At 46.8% G+C, this 24820-nt stretch overlaps 1 protein-coding gene across 3 annotated transcripts in view; it reads right to left on the bottom strand.

Moving 5' to 3' along the window:
• Positions 1-7513: 7513 nt before the first annotated feature.
• TYRO3 (TYRO3 protein tyrosine kinase) overlaps positions 7514-24820 on the bottom strand; it is a 42236-nt gene continuing 24929 nt past the window's right edge. Inside the window, exons 19-20 of one of the 3 annotated variants that reach the window (XM_054531001.2) lie at positions 24486-24561; positions 7514-7549 (exon numbers count right to left, since the gene is read on the bottom strand). In XM_054531001.2, the coding sequence (XP_054386976.1) occupies positions 7529-7549; positions 24486-24561 (97 nt within the window). In that variant the 3' untranslated portion in view covers positions 7514-7528. Of the gene's footprint in view, positions 7550-22386; positions 22717-24289; positions 24562-24820 lie in introns of those variants that run through there. The other 2 variants (XM_054531000.2, XM_054530999.2) reach the window with 2 other exon arrangements.

Genomic DNA, 24820 nt, shown 5'->3' with positions numbered 1-24820 from the left:
TATTTTTAGTAGAGACAGGGTTTCACCATGTTGGCCAGGCCGGTATTGAACTCCTGATTTCAGGTGATCTGCCAGCGTTGGCCTCCCAAAGTGTTGGGATTACAGACGTGAGCCACTGCGCCTGGCTAGATTTTCTAATTTAAAAAGAGTTAAAGAGGAACACGGGTGGACGCGGTGGCTCACGCCTGTAATCCCAGCACTATGGGAGGCCGAGGCGGGCAGATCACTTCAGGTCAGGAGTTCCAGACCAGCTTGGCCAACATGGTGAAACCGTGACTCTACTAAAAATTTAAAAATAATAATAGTAAAAAGAGTTAAGGAGGAACAGACAGTTTCTAGCTCTCTGAGATTGTTCCTGTAGACTTTACCACAGGTAACAAAACCTGTTTTTTTAAACCAAAATTTGAATTTGCTAAAAACTTTTTATATATTACATAATTATTTACATCACCAAGGAAACAGAGGAATTTACAAGTAAGAAACCAAACTGTCTCTATTCTCTTCCTCAAATGTCAGTGGTATTTTGGCAAAGATTCTTAGAGGAGTGAGAACAGAAAAGCAGCAACACTAAAAAGCCAAAAACCTCCTCATGTAGAGACATCAATCAAAAAATGCCACAACCAAAATTTCATTTTCCAGGAAGGACAGCTGGGTTCAGAATAATTTCCAGGCAGATCTGCATCATTGGTATTACTTCCTCCAGCAATATGCATTTGTATTTTTTCACATCGAGACATCGTGAAGAACATCCAACTTCTTAGTAACTCTCCAGGTATTCCAGGTATTCCAGGTCATGTGCAGATGCAGAGAGCTGGGTTGATGGGGTTTCATGACTCAAAAGGCTAAGTACTGGCACAAATGCATTACAAGCGGGGCAGCCGGGATATTCAGCTAGACAATCCATTCAGAATCAAACTTAGATACAAAGATGTAGAGATACATTGTTCCTGAGATGCGAACAAGGAGCAAACGCAACACAGAATGGAATTGGGTTTAAGAATGTGTCATGTGAATCCGCCTACAGACAACGCTGGGAACTGTTCTGAAATGGGAGGAGGCTGTCATCACCTCTCCCTCAGTAGCACCATGTGCCACAGAAATCATTTTTTTTCTTTTTTTTCTTCATTTTCATTTTGGAAGTGCATTTCGATATGCTGTCTCCCTTCCCCCATTTCCCTCCTCCCCACTCAGGGAGACAAGGCTGATCCTCGCTAACCTCTACTATTTGCTGCCAGGAAAAGGAAGGGAGGTTGAGGGGATGCTTACAAACCCCTGTGAAGCGCGCTGGTCCTGGCATCACCCAGACGGGCATGCCCTCTACCTCCTCCTGGTGGATGCGAAGGGAAGACTAATTCCTCATAGTGATGAGGACACAGAGCTAAACTGTGGCCAACTGAGAGACCTCCAGAGGTCAGTTCAGGACCGATGGGTAAGCTCTGACATGCTTCTTCACTCTTTGTAGATAGACTTAAGAGGAGTGATGAGTGGCAATATCTAGTCCTTTACTGAGAAGAGAAGCCTACAGTTTTTCCTACTGTACTGCGTGAAAGCTCGGGAAAGATCAGGAGTGTCTGACACCAAAGCAGACATGAGTTGAAGCTGTCAAAGCCACTACATCAACAGCTTCCCACTGTCATCCAGCTGAAGTCCTGGGTGCTCCTCACATAGGAACAGGCACTCTTGTAAGAGACGAAGGCCGCCTTCCAATTGCTGTTTCCAGTCAGAGGTAGATGTCACACACCCACAAGTGCAAGTAAATGACAGATTGAAGACTTGTGGTCATGCTGTCTGTCCTTAAGCTATCTGTATGTGTTTTCAAGAAGGTACCATATAGTCCTAAACACCCCACTGTCCCCCACCAACTCTGTCTTTTCTAGCAGAACAAGAAGAAATCTACAGATTGTAGAAGACTGTTTTATTCTCCTATTACTTTTGCCCTTGGACTAAGCTAAAACCAGGACCCCTCTTCTTCAGGTTTTACATCATGTCTCATTCCCTCTTAGCCACTGCTTAGATACATAGATTTTGCTCCCTAAGTTTCTATCAGAAATTAGCTTTTCTCTTAGTCATCTTTCCTATTCCCCTCTCCTATTAATTTAGAATTATTTTACTGTAATCAGACAGAAGGTCCTCCTTGCTACTCCATTATTTATATCCATAGCATTTTCAAGTTCATCCTCCCTACACAGACACACACACACACCACACACACACTCAGTATTTACATGGGCTCCAAATGTTCCGGGCCCAAGTAGACTGATTCTAGATGGGAATCCAGAACCTGAATTCATAACCTTTGGGGAGTTTGGCCTGAGACTACCTGCTTACCTGAATGAAAGGAAGAGCAAGACTGTGAATTGTGAATACATGAGGTAGATCACTGTTCACAGGGCAGAAGATAAGACCCACTGAGGGGACAGACATTATGTCAACCCCAGACATGCAGCAGTTGTTTTCCAAGTTCTCACTAATGTTTCTGGCTGGCCTAGGAGATAAAGAAGTTCTGAAAACAGGCCGGGCACGGTGGCTCACGCTTGTAATTCCAGCACTTTAGGAGGGTGAGGTGGGTGGATCGCCTGAGGTCAGGAGTTTGAGACCACCCTGGCCAACACGGTGAAACCCCATCTCTACTAAAAATACACAAATTAGCCAGGCATGGTGGGGCACGCCTGTAATCCCAGCTACTCTGGAGGCTGAGACAGGAGAATCACTTGAACCCGGCAAGCGGAGATTGCAGTGAGCTAAGATCACTCCACTGCACTCCAGCATGGAGCGAAACTCTGTCTCAAAAAAAAGGAATTTCTGAAAACATACTACTAGCATCCTCTCTGACTATCATACTGAGGAATGGAAAGTTTTGTGTTAGGGAATGCAATTTAATCCTAGATTATGGCCATCACAATTGATACTTATAATTTGCAGTATACAAAGCTCTCTTATCAATGAAAGCTGATTTGATCTTTGTTGTATTCTAGTGAAAAGGCCAGAGAAGGGTCTTAACCCCATTTAACAAATACAGAAGAAGATTCAGAAAGGATCTATGATATATCCAGAGTCAACCAGGCCAGGAAAGGATAAAAAGCAGAATGAAAGGAGTGAAACCCCAAGAAAGAAAGCAATGAAGTGAACTCTGCCCTCAGAGAAGCTGTGAGCATCTTAACAGCTATGATGTATGGGACCCTTTGCCAGGATTAAGGGAAAAAAGTGGAGCAAAGCCACTCAGTTCTACTCATCTCCCAACTCTGAACCCCTAGACCAGGTTGCAGAGGCAAAAAAAAAAACCTGGGAAGGTAGCCCACAGATCTTCCCAGGGATGGGGACCATGGAAACACCAGCCTTTATCATTAATCAAAACTGCAAGCTTCCTTCCTTCCTTTCTTTTTTTTTTTTTTTTTTAGGTGGAGTCTCACTCTGTCCCCCAGGCTCACTGCAAGAGCAGTGCAAGAGCTCACTGCAAGAGGCTCCGCCTCTTGGGTTCAAGCGATTATCCTCTCTCAGCCTATCTGGGATTACAGGCTCCCCCAACCACACCCAGCTAATTTTTGTATTTTTAGTAGAGACAGGGTTTCACCATGTTGGCCAGGATGGGCTCGATCTCTTGACTTCATGATCTGCCCGCCTCGGCCTCCCAAAGTGCTGGGATTACAGGCATGAGCCACCGTGCCCAGGCTTCCTTATGTTTTTATGCATATTTGATGGGTCACTATAAAATGTTAACCAGGAACTCAGGCTAATATCATTACATAGGCTGGATTTCCAGTTCAGGTCATGGGCAGGCCGTGCTCCTTGCACCATTGTCCTTGCCAGTCTTGCTGGAGGTCAAGCTGCCCCAAGGAATGAAGATGCTGAAAAAGGTCTGTCTCCCCTCTTTTTTTTTTTTTTTTTTTTTTTTTGAAATGGAGCCTCGCTCTGTTGCCCAGGCTGGAGTGCAGTGGTGCGATCTCTGCTCAATGCAACCTCCACCTCCCAGGTTCAAGCAATTCTCCTGCCTCAGCCTCCTGAGTAGCTGGGACTATAGGCACCCGCCATCACACCCGGCTAATTTTTGTATTTTTAGTAGAGACGAGGTTTCACCATGTTGGTCAGGCTGGTCTCGAACTGCTGACCTCGTGATCTGCCCGCCTCGGCCTCCCAAAGTGCTGGGATTACAGGCATGAGCCACCGCTCCAGGCCCTGTCTCCCCTCTTGGACCCTGGCATGCAGTAGGTTGCTCCTGTGTTGTAAAGGAAAGGTGATTCTTGGATGAGGCTCACCTCCACTAAGTAAGCCCTGAAGAGTTCAGAAGAACACCACCACTGGAACATCCTTGGACTGTGGCGGCAGGAGACACCATGTGTGATGGGAGGCAGTGTGACGGTGTGGCTAGCATTCAGTCCTGTCTAGGAAAGGAAAGGGAAATAAAAAGCTTGAACACAAAACAAGTACCTCAAGTGCAGGCTGTGGGAGAGAAGGATATCTGGGATCTGGTGCCAGTGAGGGGGCCAACTGGCTGGCACTGAGCCTGCTTAAAGGTGTCTCAGACATTCAGCCAGTGTGTTTCTCAGAGCTGTGGTCACAAAAGATGGACTCTTCCCACCCAGAGGATGCAAGGACAGCACACTGTGTCTTTCTGGCCATTGGATCCTCTCCCTTTCTCCAGGCAGCTTGCCTGGCCTCATCCTCTAAGTGATGAGTGAGAACCCCCACTGCCCTCAAGGACAACAGCAAGGTCTTACCCAGAGCCCAAGAGGGGAGGGTGCCAGTAGGTGCCCAGGAGTGGGGCCCTAGCCCAAGTGGAGCTTTCCTGAAGGTGCATTCCTGAAGGCCACATGGTAGGCAGTCAGCCAGAGCAACTCTGTCCCCTCCCCTCTTCCTATCTTATATGTATTCAAACCAGGAAAAATGTGATAGCACATGGGCAGCCTAGGCAGTGAATAAATGCCTCAGGCATGCTCTTGCAGCAAGTGTCTGTGTATGTTATGGCTGTTTCCATCTTACATGTCCTTGAATGTTTATATTTCTTTCTTGCTCTCTCTCTTTTTTTTTTTTTTTTTTTTTTTGGTTTTGTGTTTGTTTGTTTGTTTGAGACAGGGTCTTACTCTGTTGCCCAGGCTGGAATGCAGTATCGTGATCTCAGCTCACTGCAATTTCCACCTCCCAGGCTCAAGCCATACTCCCACCTCAGCCTCCAAGGAGCTGGGACTACAGGAACACACCACCACACCCAGCTAATTTTTTGTACGTTTTTAGTAGAGACAGGGTTTCGCCATGTTGCCCAGGCTGGTCTCAAACTCCTGGGCTCAAGGGATCCACCCACCTTGGCCTCCCAAAGTGCTGGGATTACAGATGCAAGCCACTGGGCCCGGCCAAATGTTCATATTTCAATAAACCTCTACCTCTTCACACACACACACACACACACACACACACACACACACACACAGAGTAGGCTGGGCATGGTGGCTCATGCCTGTAATCCCAGCACTTTGAGAGGCTGAGATGAAAGCATCACTTGAGGTCAGGACCAGGAGTTCGAGACCAGCCTGGGCAACATAAAAAGACCTCATCTCTACAAAAAATTTTAAAAATTAGCCAGGTGTAATGGCACACACCTGTAGTCCTAGCTACTTGGGAGGCTGAGAAGGGAGGATTGCTTCATCCCAGGAGGTCAAGGTTGCAGTGAGCCATGCTCATGCCATTGCCCTCCAGCTTGGGTGACACAGCGAGACCCTATCTCAAAAATAATAGTACATTATCAAGAGTAGAACTCTGTATTTCTGCCTTTCCCTCCCACCCTCACTCTCCTGCTGCTGCTGCTGTTGCCATTTGCTTTTTTCTCTTCCCTCAGCATCACTCACTTCCTCTCCCTTTTTCGCATGAGTCTTTTTCTCCCCACTCCTCCTCCTCACTGTTTTCTTCCTGTGCTCCTAGAAAAACCAAACAGTTCCATTTTAGGGACTCTGAACCCCAATGGAACAGGGTTTGGTTGGCTGACCTGGGGAGTGGAAGACATCACAGGAAACCACATTGATATGCTGGGGCCGGGTAACCTGGACTGGTCTGGACTTTCCCTGCTGTCCTACTGGCAGCAACTCAGGGAGTCCAGATGGCCCTAGAAAACTCTGTGGTTCAAGGATACAAAAACAGAATTTCTTTTAAGCCCCTAGAAATGTTGAATTGCTGTTTATGGACTCTGGAATAGAGCTGAAGCTGGGACCCTCTAATAGCTGAAATGTGACCTAAACTTACAGGGGTCCAGTGTGGCCTCACCCAAGGATCATTAAGACATCGGGCATAGTCAGGAGCTCCCTGAGATAATGCTGATGGGAGGAATGTCCACACTGGGAATGAAGACTAGGAGAGACGTAGACCACCTCTTGGCTGGAGGCAGGAAGAGGACAACCCGCCCAAAAGGAGAAATGTGGTTCAGGGAAAGCTCCTATATTCCCCAGCAAAAGGGACAGTTCTGGGCTGAGTACGTCACGCATTTCTACTCTTGCATGGTACCAAAATGCTGTCCTGAGTCCAGTGCAATGGAGGCGAGCACATGCACACGCCTTCTTATGGAGAAAGATGCCCCTTCTGACCTTGGGAGCTGATTACATTCTAGTTTAACATTTGCTTTAAAGTACTATAAAAGATAACAGTGTGTGGCCGGGCACAGTGGCTCACGCCTGTAATCCCAGCAGTTTGGGAGTCCGAGGCGGGTGGATCACGAGGTCGGGAGATCGAGACCATCCTGGCTAACACGGTGAAACCCCGTCTCTACTAAAAATACAAAAAATTAGCTGGGCGCGGTGGCGGGCGCCTGTAGTCCCAGCTACTCGGGAGGCTGAGGCAGGAGATTGGCGTGAACCTGGGAGGTGGACTTTGCAGTGAGCCGAGATCACGCCACTGCACTCCAGCCTGGGCAATAGAGCGAGACCGTCTCAAAAAAAAAAAAAAAAAAAAAAAAACCACAGTGTGGCCAGGTGTGGTGGCTCATGCCTGTAATCCCAGCACTTTGGGAGGCCGAGGCGGGCAGATCACCTGAGGTCAGGAGTTCCAGACCAACCTGGCAAACATGGAGAAACCCTGTCTCTACTAAAAATACAAAATTAGCCGGGTGTGGTGGCTCATGCCTGTAATCCTAGCTACTCGGGGGGCTGAGGCAGGAGAATCGCTTGAACCGGGGAGCGGAGGTTGCAGTGAGCCAAGATCGCGCCATTGCACACCAGCCTGGGCAACAAGAGTGAAACTCAGTCTCAAAAAAAAAAAAAGTTAACAGTGTGACCATGTGGAGTCTGTTTTCCCCTTGCCCACTCCATAATGAGTGGATATTTGTGGCTAAGAAAAGGGATTACGGCAGTGAATGGCCATGAGCCAGACAGGAGCCATGTTAGTTGCCAGTCTTGGGATTAGAGCAGAGGAATTGCCAGAGCAGCTAAGGGGAAGATTATCTAAAATACCAAGAGGGAAAATAGTTTTCTTACCCAACTTACAATGAGAGTGTAAGCATCTGGGCTCCCTAAAGACAAGCCACATGGTCAGGGCACGGACAAAACGGTGATCAGCCTGACAGCAGGACCCTCTAGAGAAGATAAGATAGATGTTAAGTTAGGCCAGATCCGATGCCTCACACCTGTAATCCCAGCACTTTGAGAGGCCAAGACCACCCTGGCCAACATGGCAAAACCACATCTGTACAAAAAATGGAAAAATTAGCCAGGCCTAGTGGTGCATACCTGTAGTCCCAGCTACTCAGGAGGCTGAGGCAGGAGAATTGCTTGAACCTGGGAGGTGGAGGTTGCAGTGAGCCAAGATTGCACCACTGCACTCCAGCCTGGGTGACAGAGTGAGACTCCATCTCAAAAAAAAAAAAAAAAAAAAAAAAAAAAAAAAAAGATAGATGCTAGGTTAGAATAATTCAGTAGGGAAATCTGACTTCTTTAAAGAACTTACTCTAAGAAGAATTTGACTGGAGACATGATAGAGGCAGAACAATCCTAGAAGCACAGAGTTAAGAAGGAACCTAAAGAACATTTAGAGTCTTAAAAAAAAAAAACACACAAACAGGACTAGGATCCACTGGATGGAGTAGCTGCAGGCAGTATGAATCAAGCCGAAAAGATAACAGGTAGGGACCAGTAAAGGAACTCCTGTTCTGGCAACCACAGCAAAGAGCAAAGGAGGTGGCTAGCTGCTGCAGGATCAGAAGCCCGAAGCCAAGGAAACCCACTTATGGAAGACTCAGATAAAACCTAGCATAACACAGTCTCTAACTCTGGGACACAGAACCCGGCTCAATGTATAATGGGAAGGACTTGGGTCCCAAGCATGACAGGGGAGTTCTCGAGCATCCAGGAAGAAAAGTAGCTAATGGAGCCTGGTCTTCCCAGAACGGAAGGTGACACAGAAAGGATGAGAAGAGAAGAAACTCACAGTTGGTGTCAGTCTTCCTGAGGCTTTTGTGTGCTCTGGGGAAGCGTTGTCCATAAATCAATGCCAACAAGCCAAGTTTGTTTTAACTCTTATCCTATGACTATGTCCAAACCTGACCCCTCATCTTTATTTAAAAAAAAAACAAAAACACTTTAGCACCACCCCAGGAATTCCATGTTATTTAAAATGTGAGTGCCACTGGTCGCAGCACTTTGGGAGGCTGAAGAGGGCGGATCACAAGGTCAAGAGTTTGAGACCAGCCTGGCCAACATGGTAAAACCCGGTCTCTGCTAATACAAAAATTAGCCAGGCATGGTGGCACATGCTTGTAGTCCTAGCTACTCGGGAGGCTGAGGAAGGAGGATCACTTGAACCTAGGAGGTAGATGTTGCAGTGAGCCGAGATCATGCCACTGCACTCCAGCCTGGGTGATAGCTTGGGACCCCGTCTCAAAAAAAAAAAAAAAAAGGCTAGTCAAGGTAGCGTGGCTCACAGCTGTAATCCCAGCTCTTTGGGAGGCTGAGGCAAGCGGATCACCTCAGGTCAGGAGTTCGAGATCAGCCTGGCCAACATGGTGAAAACCCCATCACTATTAAAAATACAAAATTAGCCGAGTGTGGTGGTGCATACCTGTAATCCCAGCTACTCAGGAGGCTGAGGCAGGACAATCGCTTGAACCTGGGAGGCGGAGGTTGCAGTGAGCCAAGATGGCACCATTGCACTCCAGCCTGGGCAACAAGAGCGAAACTCCTTCTCAAAAAAAAAAAAAAGAAAAGAAAAGAAAAGAAAAGAAAATGGGGCCGGAGCTGGGTGCAGTGGCTCAAACCTGGAATCCTAGCACTTTGGGAGGCCGAAGCAGGTGGATCACCTGAGGTCAGGAATTCGAGACCAGCCTGACCAATATAAAGAAACTCTATCTCTACTAAAACTACAAAATTAGCTGTTCATGGTGGCAGTTGCCTGTAATCCCAGCTACTTGGGAGGGTGAGGCAGCAGAATTGCTTGAACCCAGGAGGTGGAGGTTGCAGTGAGCCGAGATCACGCCGTTGCTCTCCAGCCTAGGTAACAGAGCAAAAAAAAAGAAAGAAAAGAAAATGGGGCCGGGTGCGATGGCAATGGCTCACGGCTGTAACCCCAGCACTTTGGGGGGCCGAGGCGGGCAGATCACCTGAAGTCAGTAGTTCAAGACCAGACCAACATAGCAAAACCCCGTCTTTACTAAAAATACAAAAATTAGCCGGGTGTGATGGCGGGTGCCTGTAATCCCAGCTACTTGGGAGGGTGGGGCAGGAGAATCACTTGAACCCAGGAGGCGGAGGTTGCAGTGAGACGAGATTGTGCTATTGCACTCCAGCCTGGGCAACAACAGTGAGACTCCGTCACAAAAAAAAAAAAAAAAAAAAAAAAAAAAAAAAAAAAAAAAAAAGAAAAGAAAATGGAAAATTGTAGTAGACCTGTACTTGATTTTTATTTTATTTTATTTTTTGAGACAGAGTCTCGCTCTGCCTTGTGACTCTGGAGGTCACAAGTGCCAAGTGAGTCTCAATGGGCTAAAATCAAGGTGTGCAAATGGCTGTTTTCCTATTGGTAGTGCTAGGGGAAAATCTGATTTCTTGCTTTTTCCAGTTTCTAAAGCCTGCCTACATTCCTTGGCTCATGGCCCCTTCCATCTCATTTTTCCTTTTTTTGAGACAGAGTCTTGCTCTGTCACCCAAGCTGGAGTGCAATGGCTTGAACCGGGGAGGCAGAGGTTGCAGTGAGCCAAGATCGCGCCACTGCACTATAGCCTGGGTGACAGAGCGAGACTCCAACTCAAAAAAAAAAAAAAAAGAAAGAAAAAAAAGAAATGTGGCCAGACTTGGTGGATCATGCCTGTAATCCCAGCAGTTTGGGAGGCCCAGGCGGGCAGACCATGAGGTCAGGAGATGGAGACCATACTGGCCAACATGGTGAAATCCCCTCTCTACTAAAATACAAAAAATTAGCCGGGTGTGATGGCAGGCTCCTGTAGTCCCAGCTACTCCGGAGGCTGAGGCAGGAAAATCGCTTGAACCCGGGAGGCGGAGGTTGCAGTGAGCCAAGATCATGCCACTGCACTCCAGCCTGGCGACAGAGCAGGACTCCGCCTTAAAAATAAATAAATAAATAAATAAATAAATAAATAAATAAAATAAATTTATGGAGACAAGGTTTCACAATGTTGCCAAGGCTGGTCTGGAACTCCTGGGCTCAAGCAATCTGCCCACCTTGACCTCCCAAAGTGCTGGGATTACAGGTGTGGGCCACCACACCAGGCCTATACAGCAGTTTAAATGAATGAACTAGATCTACGTATCAAAATGGATAAATCTTAAAAATAAAAATTATATGTATTTGGCTGAGCGCGGTGGCTCACGCCTGTAATCCCAGCACTTTGGGAGGCCGAGGTGGGCGGATCACGAGGTCAGGAGATCGAGACCATCCTGGCTAACACGGTGAAACCCCGTCTCTACTAAAAATACAAAAAATTAGCCAGGCATGGTGGTGGGCAACTGTAGTCCCAGCTACTTGGGAGGCTGAGGCAGGAGAATGGCGTGAACCCGGGAGGTGGAGCTTGCAGTGAGCCAAGATGGCACCACTGCACTCCAGCCTGGGCAACAAGGCCAGATTCCGTCTCAAAAAAAAAAAAAAAAAATTATATGTATTTATATTTTGTTGGTGAATATATGAATGTAGTAAAAGCATGTTTTATACTTTTACTACATTTAAATACACTCTAATTCCAATGCCTCTGACAGTTTGGAATGGAAACTATTATCTTTTTTTTTTTTTTAATTGATTTCGAGACAGGGTCTTGCTCTCCCACCCAGGCTGGAACGCAGTGGCACAATCTCTGTTCACTGCAACCTGCACCTCCTAGGGTTAAGTAATCTACCCATCTCAGCCTCCTGAGTAGCAGAGGATAAATACCAATTTTAAAATAATGTCTATCTTGGCCGGGCACCGTGGCTCATGCCCGTAATCCCAGCACTTTGGGAGGCTGAGACGGGCGGATCACTTGAGCCCAGTAATTCAAGACCAGCCTGGCCAACATGGCGAAACCCTTGTCTCTACAAAAAATACAAAAATTAGACAGGCATGGTGGCATGTGCCTGTAATTCCAGCTACTCAGGAGGCTGAGGTGGGAAAATCACCTGAGCCAAGAAGTTGAAGTTGCAGTGAGCTGTGATGGTGCCACTACACTCCAGCCTAGGTGACAGAGCAAAACCCTGTCTCAAAAAAAAAAAAAAGAGCATGAACTCTAAAATCCAAGGGCTTTACGACTTACAGGCCAGTGACACTGGGAAAGTTACTTAACTTTTCTATGCCTCACTGGAAAAACAAAGATAAAGATAATAGTCTCCAGGCTGGGCACAGTGACTAATACCTATAATCCCAGCACTTTGGGAGGCTGAGGAGGGCCGATCACTTGAGCTAAGGAGTTCAAAACCAGGCTAGGCAACATTGGAAAACCCTGTCTCTACAGAAAAAAGCAAAAATTAGCTGGGCATGGCAGCACATGCCTGTAATCCCAGCTACTTGGGAGGCTGAGATGGGAGGATTCCTTGAGCCTGGGAAGCCGAGGCTGCAGTGAGTCAAGATAGTGCCATTGAACTCCAGCCTGGGTGACAGAACGAGACCCTGCCTCTAAATAAATAAATAAATAAACAGGGCCGGACGCGGTGGCTCAAGCCTGTAATCCCAGCACTTTGGGAGGTGGATCACGAGGTCAGGAGTTCGAGACCAGCCTCACCAACATTGTGAAACCCCATCTTTACTAAAAATACAAAAATTAGCCAGGCGTGGTGGCACGCACCTGTAATAGCAGCTACTTAGGAGGCTGAGGCAGGAGAATTGCTTGAACCTGGGAGGCGGAGGTTGCAGTGAGCTGAGATTACACCATTGCACTCCAGCCTGGGTAACAGAGCTAGACTCCATCGCAATAAATAAATAAATAATCTTCTCTCCAAACTGTCAGAGGCATTGCAACCAGGCTGGCTCCATCTTGAATAGGTACTGGGTAAAATGAGGCTGAGACCTACTAGACTGCATCCCCAGGAAATTAGGAGTTGTTAGTCATAGGTTGAGATAGGAGGTCAGCACAAGATACAGGTCACAAAGACCTTGCTGATAATGGCCGGGTGCGGTGGTTCACGCATGCAATCCCAGCACTTTGGAAGGCTGAAGTGGGCGGATCACAAGGTCAGGAGATCAAGACCATCCTGGACAACATGGTGAAACCCTGTCTCTAGTAAAATACAAAAAATTAGCTGGGCGTGGTGGTGCACTCCTGTAGTCCCAGCTACTAGGGAAGCTGAGGCAGGGGAATTGCTTGAACCCAAGAGGCGGAGGTTGCAGTGAGCTGAGATCATGCCACTACAGTCCAGCCTGGCAACAGAGCAAGACTCCGTCTCAAAAAAAAAAAAAAAAAAGCATGCAATAAAGAAGCTGGCCAAAAACCAACAAAACCATGATGGCAACGAAAGTGACCTCTGGTTGTATATTATATGCTAATTGCAACATATTAGCATGCTAAAAGACACTCCCACCAGCACCACGTAAATGCCATAGCAATGCCCAGAGGTTACCCTACACAGTCTAAAAGGGTCTAAACTCTCAATTCTGGGAACTCCAATCCCTTTCCCACAAAACTCCTGAATAATCCACCCCTTGTTTAGCATATAATCAAATAACCATAAGTCAGCCCATGCTGCTGATCTGTCTATGGAGTAGCCGTTCTTTTATTCTCTTTTTTTTTTTTGAGACAGAGTCTAACTCTGTCACCCAGGCTAGAGTGCAGTGGTGTGATCTCAGCTCACTGCAACCTCCTCTTCCCAGGTTCAAGAGATTCTCGTGCCTCAGCCACCCAAATAGCTGAGATTACAGGTCTGTGCCACCAACCCCAGCTAATTTTTGTATTTTTAGTAGAGTCAGAGTTTTGCTATGTTGACCAGGCTGGTTTCAAATGCCTGACCTCAAGGGATACGCCTGCCTCGGCCTCCTAAAGTTCTGGGATTTCAGGCATGAGCCACCTCACCAGGCCTATTTCTTTACTTTTTTAATAAACTTGCTTTCACTTTACTAAGTGGACTCGCCCTGAATTCTTTCTTGGGCAAGCTCCAAGAACCCTCTCTTGGGGTCTAGATTTGGACTCCTTTCTGGTAACAAAGCCATTGCTATGAGGATTACATATGTTAATATTTAGAAAGCAATCAGAAAAACAAAATAGGCTGGACATGGAGGGTCACACCTGTAATCCCAGCACTTTGGGAGTCCGGGGCTGGTGGATGGCCTGAGGCCAGGAGTTCGAGACCAGCCTGGGCAACGTGGCAAAACCCTGTCTCTACAAAAAATACAAAAAATTAGCTGGACATGGTGGCACATGCCTGTGTTCCCAGCTACTTGGGAAGCTGAGGTGGAAGGATCGCTTGAGCCCAGAGGCAGAGGTTGCAGTGAGATGTGATCATGCCACTACACTCCAACCTGGGTGACAGAATGAGACCCCATCTCAAACAAACAAACAAAAAAAGATGAGTATGTTTATTAAATAAGTTAAACAAAACATATAGCTTCAGGATTAAAAATAATAAAATGGGCTAGGCATGGTGGCTTACACCTGTAATCCCAGCACTTTGGGAGGCTGAGGTGGGCAGATCACAAGGTCAAGTGATCAAGACAATCCTGGCCAACATGGAGAAACCCCCGTCTCTATTAAAAATACAAAAAATTAGCTGGGCGTGGTGGCGCGTGCCTATAGTCCCAACTACTCAGGAGGCTGAGGCAGGAGGATCGCTTGAACCTGGTAGGCGGAGGTTTCAGTGAGCCGAGATCACACCACTGCACTCCAGCCTGGCAACAGAGCTAGACTCCATCTCAATAATAATAATAATAAAATGTTCAAAGGTACAAGGAACGCTTCTGGTATGTTGTATATGCTTGAACAGAGTCTTAGGAAAAATTATAGTACTGAAACCACCTTTGCAAAATTATGACTGAGACAGTGAAAGAGATCTGACTTAACTGACTTCATTTTGCTTTTAACCTCCAAGCTGTCCTTGTCCATTCCTGGGCATAGGCTGAACTAACTTTGGGAGAAGTTTAGTTTGTAGTTTATGGTTTAAACAAAGACGGTAACAGCCCTTTCCCAAAGCAGATCTCCTTCTTGCCTGGGGACTAGACTGCCTTTGTAGGACTAACATTAGCCACAAGATTAGAAATTATGGTTTAGGAGTCATGCAGCTGGAGGCTACAGGATTCTGACCCTCCCTAAACTGCTCCTAAGATCACTGCTTGAGATATTTGCAGACCCTGAACTTGATGGATCAGCTGGCCCCACTCAGATCAAAAACTGGCTCATCTGATCTTGTGGCCCCCACCCAGGAACTGACTGAGCTCAAGAAGACAGCTCCAATTCCATATCATTTCATCTCTGACCAATCAGCACTCCTGGATCACTGGCTTCCCCCAACCCACCAAGTTATCCTTAAAAACTCTGCTCCCCCAATGCTGGGGAGACTGATTTGAGTAATAATAAAACTCCGGTCTCCCTCACAGCCGGCTCTGCATGAATTATTACTCTTCTCTATTGCAATTCCTCTGTGTTGCAGCACTCGAATATAAAATTTTCTGTTTTTTAATTCTCAGCAAGGCAAGGTACTTCTATAGAAGGGTGCGGTCTCACCGATGGAGCAATGGTGGGCGCACATTTGGACAAGGGAGGGAAAGGGGTTCTTTTTTTTTTTTTTTGAGACAGAGTTTCTGTCTGTCGCTCAGGCTGGAATGCAGTGGCCAATCTGGGCTCACTGCAAGCTCCGCCTCCCGGGTTCACGCCATTCTCCTGCCTCAGCCTCCCGAGTAGCTGGGACTACAGGTGCCTGCCACCATGCCCGGCTAATTTTTTGTATTTTTAATAGAGACAGGGTTTCACCGTGTTAGCCGGAATGGTCTCAATCTCCTGACCTCCTGATCTGCCTGCCTCGGCCTCCCAAAGCGCTGGGATTACACGCACGTGGCCCCTGCTGCTGTGTCATTCCCCTATTGGCTAGTGTTAGACCGCACAGGCTAAACTAATTCCGATTGGCTAATTTAAAGAGAATGACGGGGTGAGCGCTTTGTAGCAGGTAACCGGAATGAGTTAGGGTGGAGCAGGTGATCAGAATGATTTAGGGTGGAGGTGATCAGAATAAGTTAGAGTGGAGTAGGTGATCAGAATGAGTCAGGGTGGAGTAGGTAATCAGGATGAGTCAGGGTGGAGTAGGTAATCAAAAAATGTTGCTTTACGAGGAAGTTAAGTTTAAAAGTAGAAGGCAAAGAATTGAACATACTGACATATTAATTCCTTGAAGAGAAATTTAGAATTAATATTCAACAACTTCCTCCTCTTGCAATTTTTTACGGCTTTCTCTTCAAACTTATTTAACATGTCTTGACTTAGTTGTTCTGCTTGATTTTCCAAAAGAAGAAGCTTCTCTGGATAAGGTGGAGGATAGTTAAGGGAGGTTTTAGTAAGTGCCGTTTCTATGAGCCCCTGCACCAACCCAGGATGCGTGATATGACACAGCACCTGACAAGAATAAGTACACCTATTACGGCTAAGAGGTAGGAAAGAATTGAGGCTACTATTCCTTTCCATTTACCAAACCACTTCTCTAGCCATCCTGTAAAGGGGTCATTTGTCCCTGAGTTGCTGGCTAACTCATTGGATAGAGCAGTCAGACCTTGCAATGCCTTTGTTATACTTCCATCAGGGGCGGTGTTGTTTGGTATGAAGGTGCAACATCGAGTTTTAATCATGACGCAAACTCCTCCTCTTTTTGCTAATATCATGTCTAAGCCTATCCTATTTTCCTAAGCCATCCAGCTAGTAGCCCCTAATTGCTCAGCTATTCCTTTAACAGCATCTCTAGTGTAGTTAATAAATCCCTGTTGGTTGTAATAGATGTAGTTTATCCAATCTACATTTTTGTTAACTATCACTCACCAAAATATTGACTCAAATCCTGCAGCTATTTGATTTTGGGCCTTAAATTGATCTGGTATTCCCTATAGGACTCCAACTGTGTCTAAATAGACGTGAGAGTCGAAAGACCCATAGGGGCTTCTCTCACTTTACAATGTCTTATTTTTTCTTCCTCTGGTTGATGAAATGTCAGGGTAAAAGGGATAGCCAACTGGACTAAAGCACAAGTGCCACTCTAGTTATTCGGCAGAGTGTCCAGTAAAGGTCCACCACAATATCACCACACATCCACTTGGGAATGAACAAGGGCTGACTGATTGGTAAGCTCTTGAAAGTTCTTAAGTTCACTGCATCCCTTCAGGTCTCCAAGGAACGCTAAGTTTCCTCCCTGTCGTGAGAGACACGAAGTGAACTTAGTGTTGGGAGACGGAAGCTGGATGGCCCTCGGGGGCTGACCCACAGGGTGTGGAACTTCAGGATACAGCAGAGAGAGAGATTGGCATGACTTGTTACCCCAGGTTGTAAAATCCTGGAAAAGAGCTACCATGCAGCCCATGCCCAGTCTGCTGGAGGACCACCCTAGTGGAAAGGGGACAATCTGAGCCTCTGGCCTGCCACACGCACAAGCATAACAATTGCTTTTGTTTAACGTGCAGACGGAATATTTGATCCATTTCAACCAGGCATTTACATCTTGGTATCCTGTCTCGATTGCTAAAGTTTGTTTTAAGTCTTTAACTTCTACCATCGCTATCTTGGCCTTGTCGTTAGATGGAGGAGGAACAATGGTTCCATTGTAAGAGGTTTTAGAAAAAGGTTTAGAGGCAGGTTCAGGTGGCAGGGATCAAAGAAACACATTTCAAAGAATCTAATAGGGTCTGTCCCTGAAACCTCAGCCCCCATACCATAAAACCGGCTGAAAGAAGGGAACTGGCTTAGAAAAGGGGGAGAACTTTGGGGGCTCAAAATAATAATCTGTATAGGGTTGCACTGGTTTAGCTGACAGTTAGGGGGGCTGTCCCTTTAGTAAAATGAATGTATGGTTTTAGGAAATTATAAAAACTGGTTGGGGCACTCCATCCTTGTTCTTTGGTGGTTCACAGAACGTTGGACCAACTACGGCATAAAAGCTCTACATCGGTGTGGCAAGACTCCTGGTTGCCACTGGGGTCTTTATTGAAATCTTCCCGGATTAAATGGCCCCAATTCATTAATGCCCAGTCTGAGGAGAGCCAGGAGGGACAGAGGTACTTTTCTGAAGTAGAGAGCTGTCTTTGACTTAACAAATCCCTACAGAGTATAACACGGCAAGCACCAAATGCAATAGTTTGAGGTGAATTTGACTAGGTTATGTTAATAACTAGATGGTCAGCAATAGAGCGAGGAAAGAAGAAAAAGTAATAGAATAGATGAAAGAGAGTTAAATTCTTCTTAGTTTTAGTTTGGTAGGGTTTTCCCCTAGGACTACGGCCCATGACTCTGGAGTCCATCCTCTCTCTGCGGTGTGGACTGCGGTTTCAGTCATGAGGAGCATTAAGTAAGGACCTTCCCAGGCTGGCTCAAGTTTCTCCTCTTTCCAGCTCTTAATGAGGACGTGATCCCCAGGCTGATGTTGATGCGCCGGGAACTCCAAGGGTGGCGCCTGTGCTAAAAAACCTTTAGTTTTAAGAGAAGAGAAAGTAGAAGATAGATCAAGTATATAATTTGTAAGGAATTGGGTCCTTTGTTTCAAAGGTAGGAATATCAGTAGTGGAGTGCAAATAAGGTAATACATAGAGCATCTCGTAAGGAGAAAGACCAATGTCTTTCCGTGGTGCAGTTCGAATTCTCAGCAGGGTATAGGAAGACACTTGGTCCACGGCAACCAAGTCTCTAAGACTAATTTGGTTAAGTGGTTCTTTCGAGTCTGATTCATTCTTTCTACTTTCCCTGATGAGGGTGGGTACCAGGGAGTATGGTGTTCCCATCTAATGTCTAATGTTTGGGATAGCTTTTTAATAATGTGTGTGGTGAAATGAGTTCCATTGTCTGAGTCAATATTTTCTATTAGTCCAAACCTAGATACTATATTTTCAATTAGGGCCTTAACTACATTATTGGCTGTCGCATTTGAAAGGGGATAGCTTCAACCCAGTGAGTGAGGTGGTCTACCACTACTAGTAAATATTTCAGACGACCTATTGGAGGCATTTCTGTGTAATCAACTTGGATACTTTGGAATGGCCTTAAGCCCAGATTCCTTCTCTTGAGAGGTAATCTTTTTATAATATGTCTATTAGTTTTCTTACATACTAAGCAACTATCTGTAACATGTTTGGCCAGGGTATAAATTCCTATACAAACATAAACCCTGAGAACTGCATCACACATGGCCTGAGGCCCCCAATGGGTCCCCTGATGTAGGTGGGATAAGACTTCCCTCATAAGGGGTTTAGACAACATTTCTCTCTGGTCTGGCAGTATCCACTTTCCTTCTGAATTCTCTTTAGCACCTATTTTTATTAGTTTCTCTTTTTCAGTGGAAGAAAAAATGGGGATTACAGTAGGAGGAGGCAGGTAGGGAGTTAAGTGAAAAATACGCATTTCAGAAGCACAGCAGCCTGCTTGGCTACCTGATCTGCTAGGTTATTTCCTCAGCTTTCAAAAGAAAGGTTTTTCTGGTGTCCGGGAACACGGACAATAGCTATTTCTTCTGGCAACTGAAGATTATTCAATACTTGGGTGATCAGCTCCTTGTGAACAAGGTCTTGACCTTTACTATTAATGACACCTCTTTCAGTCCAAATTTTCCCAAACATATGGGCCACTCCACAGGCATACCTGGAATCTGTATAGATGGTTCCTTCCTGGTTCTGTAAGTACTTCAAGGCTTGGCTGAGTGCAAACAGCTCACATGTTTGAGCAGACCAACTGTTGGGCAATTTTCCAGATTCCATTTCTATGAGAGTTTCTTCATCAATCACTGAATACCCATTGTGTCTTTTTCCCTCAATCACCCGGGAGGAACTGTCTATGAATAAGTGCCGTCCAGTCCGGAAGGGGGTTTCTCCTAGGTCTGGTCAAACCTTTGTATGGTAATCAATTAAATCTAAACATGTGTGTTCCCTCCATAGATTTGGATTCCCTGTTAGGAAACCTGCTGGGTTGAGTGAGTTATCAGAGGTCAATGTTAAATCATCCTTTTCTAACAGAATGGCCTCATACTTTAAGATTCTCGAGTCAGTAAGCCATCTCCCTGCTCTCTGGTTTAAGATAGTTCTAACTTGGTGAGGCATGCTTACTGTCAATTTTCCTCCAAAGATTAACTTCCTGCTTTCCTCGACTAGTATTGCCACAGCCGCAATGGACTGGATACATTGAGGCCAACCACAAGTGACTGGGTCCAACACCTTTGATAGGAAGGCTACGGGCTGCCAGCGCCCTCTGTGTTCTTGAGTCAGCACTCCTAAAGCTACCCCACTGTCCACATTAACAAAAAGGTGGAATGGCTTTTCTAGGGAGGGTAAGGCAGTTATGAGCCTTTCCTTCAGCTTCTAGACTTGATCAACTTCCTCAGAAGTCCACAGGAGATGGTTCGGCTTCTCCTGGGCAAGTTTTTGATATAACAGTTTACTGTGCAGTGCATGAGTCAATCCATAAGCGGCAGTATCCGACTAACCCTAAAAATTTCCTGAGTTCTTGTTTAGTTTGAGGCAAGGGCAGGGACACCATTCCCTCGATTCATTCAGGCCCTATTCTTCGCTTGTCTGCACTTATTAAGTGGCCTAAATATTTAACTTCGGGCTCTACATACTGAAGCTTTCTTTTCGAGACTCGTAGCCCCTCAAACTGCAGATAGCCAAGAATATGTGTAGAGAAGTCAGCTACCTTCTCTATATCTTTACCAGATATAAGAATGTTGTCTACGTACTGAAGAAGGCATATTTGTTCTGGTATGACAACTTTTTCTAGTACCTGTTCTAAAATTTGGCCAAAAAGATTAGGGGGGGTCTATGAACCCTCGGACCAAGACTGTCCATCGAGATATTGCTGTTTCCGCCCTGAGTGGCGATCCTCCCATTCAAAAGCAAATATATTTCAGCTATCTTCAGCCAGGGACATGCCCAAAAAGGATCCTTCAAATCTATTACGGTAAACCATTGATGATTATATGGAATTTTGCTAAGAATGGTGTAAGGATTGGGGACAATGGGGTTGGTAGTCTGGACTATTTGGTTGATAGCTCTAAGGTCCTGTACTAACCGGTATGACCCATCTGATTTCTTGACTGGCAGTATTGGGGTGTTATAAGGGGACATACAGGGCTCAAGAAGCCCATCCTTAGTAAGGTCTTTGATTATAGGTTTCAACCCTATCCTACCTTCTAGGGGAATAGGGATTGCTTCCTTCTTACTACTTCTCCCGGGGTTTTTAGCTTGATGTGGATCGGAGGGACTTGGAATTTCCCTCGGTTTCCTTTTTTGGACCAGACATTAGGATTAATATATTTTTCATCTGCAGTGGTAGTAGATTTAATGAGGTAAGGAATCCTCTTGGGCTGACTTGTAGACCTATGCCCAACTTTAACATTAAATCCCTCCCCAGTAAACTAGTTCCTGCTTAGGAGATTAACAAGAACTGAATATAAGCTGAGCAACCAAAATTTATCAATTTATCAAAAAGGTTGTGATAAGTTGGCTCTGTCTAGGCAGGAGGCAAGGTGAACACCTTGGGCAGTTACATTACTGGAAAGGAGTCCCAGTCCAGTTCCCAAGAGAGGGTTCCTGGATCTTGCACAAGAGAATTCAGAGCGAAATCATGAAGTGAAAACAAGTTTATCAGGAAAGTAAAGGAATAAAAAAATGGCTACTCCATAGACAGAACAGCCCCAAGGGCTTCTGGTTGCCCATTTTTATGGTTATTTATTGATGAAATGCTAAACACAGGGTGGATTATTCATGCCTCTCCTTTTTAGACCATATAGGGTAACTTCCGATGTTGCCATAGCATTTGTAAGCAGTCATGGTGCTGGTGGGAGTGTAGCAGTGAGGACAACCAGAGGTCACTCTCATCGCCATCTTGGTTTTGGTGGGTTTTAGCCGGTTTCTTTACTGCAATTTGTTTTATCAACAAGGTCTGGCCGGCGCGGTGGCTCATGCCTATAATCCCAGCACTTTGGGAGGCTGAGGCCGGAGGATCACCTGACATCAGGAGTTCAAGACCAGCCTGGCCAACATGGTAAAACCCTGCCTCTACAAAAATACAAAAATTAGCCGGGCCTGATGGTGCATGCCTGTAATCCCAGCTACTCGGGAAGCTGAGGTGGGAGAATCTCTTGAACCCAGGACGCGGAGGTTGCAGTGAGCCGAGATTGCGCCACTGCACTCCAGTCTGGGCGACTGAGCGACAGAGTGAGACTCCGTCTCAAAAACAAGCAAAAAAACAAGGTATTTATGACCTGTATCTTGTGCCGACCTCCTATCTCATCCTGTGACTAAGAATGCCTTAACTTACTGGGAATGCAGCCTAGCAGGTCTTACTTTTTTTTTTTTTTTTTTTTTAAGACAGAGTCTCCCTCTGTAACCCAGGCTGGAGTGCAGTGGCATGATTTCAGCTCACTACAACCTCCGCCTTCCAGGTTCAAGAGATTCTCCTGCCTCAGCTTCCCGACTGGCTGGGACTACAGGTGTGCACAACCATGCCTGGCTAATTTTTGTATTTTTAGTAGAGATGGGGTTTCACCATATTGGCCAGGCTGGTCTTGAACTCTTGACCTCAGGTGATCTTCCCGCCTCGGCCTCCCAAAGTGCTGGGAGACCGAGGCACAAGAATCGCTTGAACCCGGGAGCTGGAGGTTGCAGTGAGCCGAGAGCCACTGCACTCTAGCCTGGGCGACAGAGCGAGACTCTGTCTCAAAAAAAAAAAAAAAAGAAAAGAAATTTTAAATAGTTTAAGGATCACATGTATTGTTTTCATCCACGTTATATGTTGTTATATACATTTCATTTTAATAAAGGGTTATTTCTGTCAACCTTTAAAAATATATTGAGGCAAAGTTTTTGTTGAACGGTAATGATTACCAAACATTCTGTGGTTTTTGGCTTTAGGGATTCCCTCGGACTCTTCATCTTCGTTTTGCCCCGTAGGCATCTGCTGACTTTATTGGCATGTGGCATCCCACAGCTCCCAGCCCCGCGCTAGGGCCTTTTCCACTCCGGCCACGTGGTCCCACCCACCTAGCTCTCATCTCCCTTCCAGGGCGCTTACTGTCTGTACAGCGTCTTAGCTTTCTTCTTTGTTTTTCCTTAGTTTTCTTGACAAACAGGCAACGCTTTCGTCGTTTCCAAGAGCGTGAGCCCCTAGGGCGTAAAAACGGGAGGCTCAAGGTTCTTTGCTATTACTCTGGGCCAAGTCAATACTTGTGGAATTAAGTTTTACCACCAGAGGAGGCAAACTCAAAGACAGCTTTAACGAAAGAAGCGCGGGCATTCCGCGACGGAGTGTTCTAGGGCACCCTTGGGAGGATGGATCCCGTAGACCCGGAGCTGCCGGGCTCCCGCTCCGTGCGCGTCTGTCCCCGTCCCTGCCGGGGCCCTGCGCCCTTGGGCCGCCACCGCCTGTGACCGCCGCGCTCCTCCCCGCGGCGTGCAGGGCGCCGGCTCAGCCCGCAGCTGGGGCTCTTCTGCGCCGCGGACAAAGGGGCTGGTGTCCCGCCGGCCAGGCCAAGCCTTTCCCTGCCCGCCGCCGAGCGGCCTCGGCCAAGCCCCAGCGGGGCAAACCGGCTCGTGACCGCGCGTGTGACGCCCGCGTGTGGCCCCGCTCTCGAGTGGGCCACAGAGGTGGGGATTCGTCCCGCGGGCCCAGCCCGCCTAGCGCGACCTCTCTGGCCGGAACCCGTGGGTAGGAAGGCCTGGGGCACAGCTGCGTGTCTCACCAGGTGCTTCTGGGCTCGGCTCGAGCTAAGTCCAGGCACAGCCTTCCGATTTGGGGCTTGTGGGGTTTTAGAGGACCAAATGTAAAATTATTTTCTGCCTTTTAATGATCCAGAGGCTTCCCCAACTTGTCTGTGGCTTAGGGAGGGCCCAAAAGGCTTCTCTCCTTTGCTCTTGCTCTGCCCTAGGGAAAAACTGAGGAATTTGGAGAAAAGGGGAAGAGTGGTGGCTAAGATTTACTGAACTTTCGCCAATTGTCAGGAGCTCTTCTAGGCACTTACTTTGTTTTAGTTAATTCTAAAAAGGCCTTGTGAAATAAATATTACTAGTGTTTTCCTCTGTGCACCCCAGGCACTTAATACTCTCACCAACTGCCAAATCCCCAGTTACAAATTTTACTAGACCCCTCCTTTCCCTTACCCCCACACCCAATTAATGAATATTCATTGAGTGCCTACTAAGTGCGAAAGCACTGAGGATACCATAATAAAAAAGACAGGTCCCTGTGTGCACACAACTTATATGGAGAGGAAAGGGAAGGGGGAGAGATAATTTTTTTTTTTTTTTTTATGGAGTTTCGCTCTGCAGCCCAAGCTGGAGTGCAGCGGCTCAGTCTCAGCTCACTGCAAGCTCCGCCTCCCGGGTTCACGGAATTCTCCTGCCTCAGCCTCCCCAGTAGCTGGGATTACAGGCGCCTGCCACCACGCCCGGCTAATTTTTTGTATTTTTAGCAGAGACGGGGTTTCACCGTGTTAGCCAGGATGGTCTCGATCTCCTGACCTCGTGATCTGCCCGCCTTGGCCTCCCAAAGTGCTGGCATTACAGGCGTGAGCCACCACGCCGGGCCAATTTTTTTTTGTGAGACAGAGTCTCGCTCTGTCACCCAGGCTGGAGTGCAGTGGCACAATCTCAGCTCCCTGCAACCTCCGCCTCCCAGGTTCAAGCGATTCTCCTGTCTCAGCCTCCAGAGTAGCTGGGATTACAGGCGCGTGACACCACGTCTGACTAATTTTTGTATTTTTAGTTGAGATGGGGTTTCACCATGTTGGTCAGGCTGGTTTTGAACTCCTGACCTCAAGTGATCCGCCCACCTCAGCCTCTCGAGATAATTATAATTACAAAACAGGAACGAGAACCCTGAAGACAAATTCCACAGGTGCTGGGGGCAGCGGCTTCATAACCAAAGGAGTGCTGACCTGGTCTTCGGCAGGAAGGCTTGCACAGCTGTTGGCAATACTCTGGGTGAGAGGGGAGGCCTCAGGATGCTGATAGCTGGAGAAGGACCCATGCAAAAGCAATAGGAGAGTGGAGTTAACAGGACTTAGAGACAGAAAAGTCTATCCAGACTACTCCCCCCTATCCTCTGGTCCTCAAAACCTCTCAGCTACCCCTACCTTCCCACTCTGGGGCAGTGGAAAGATGGAGGAATTACGTAGATCCCTGGGTTTTCATCCCAATTGTGCCCCTCGCCCCTTGCTTTGTGACACCATGAACAAATCATTCTTCTCTAAAGCCTTGGGAGACCTGCATT

Source organism: Pongo abelii, chromosome 16 (assembly GCF_028885655.2).
Source record: "Pongo abelii isolate AG06213 chromosome 16, NHGRI_mPonAbe1-v2.0_pri, whole genome shotgun sequence".
NCBI lineage: Eukaryota > Metazoa > Chordata > Mammalia > Primates > Hominidae > Pongo > Pongo abelii.
This window is presented reverse-complemented; position numbering and strand designations above follow the sequence as displayed.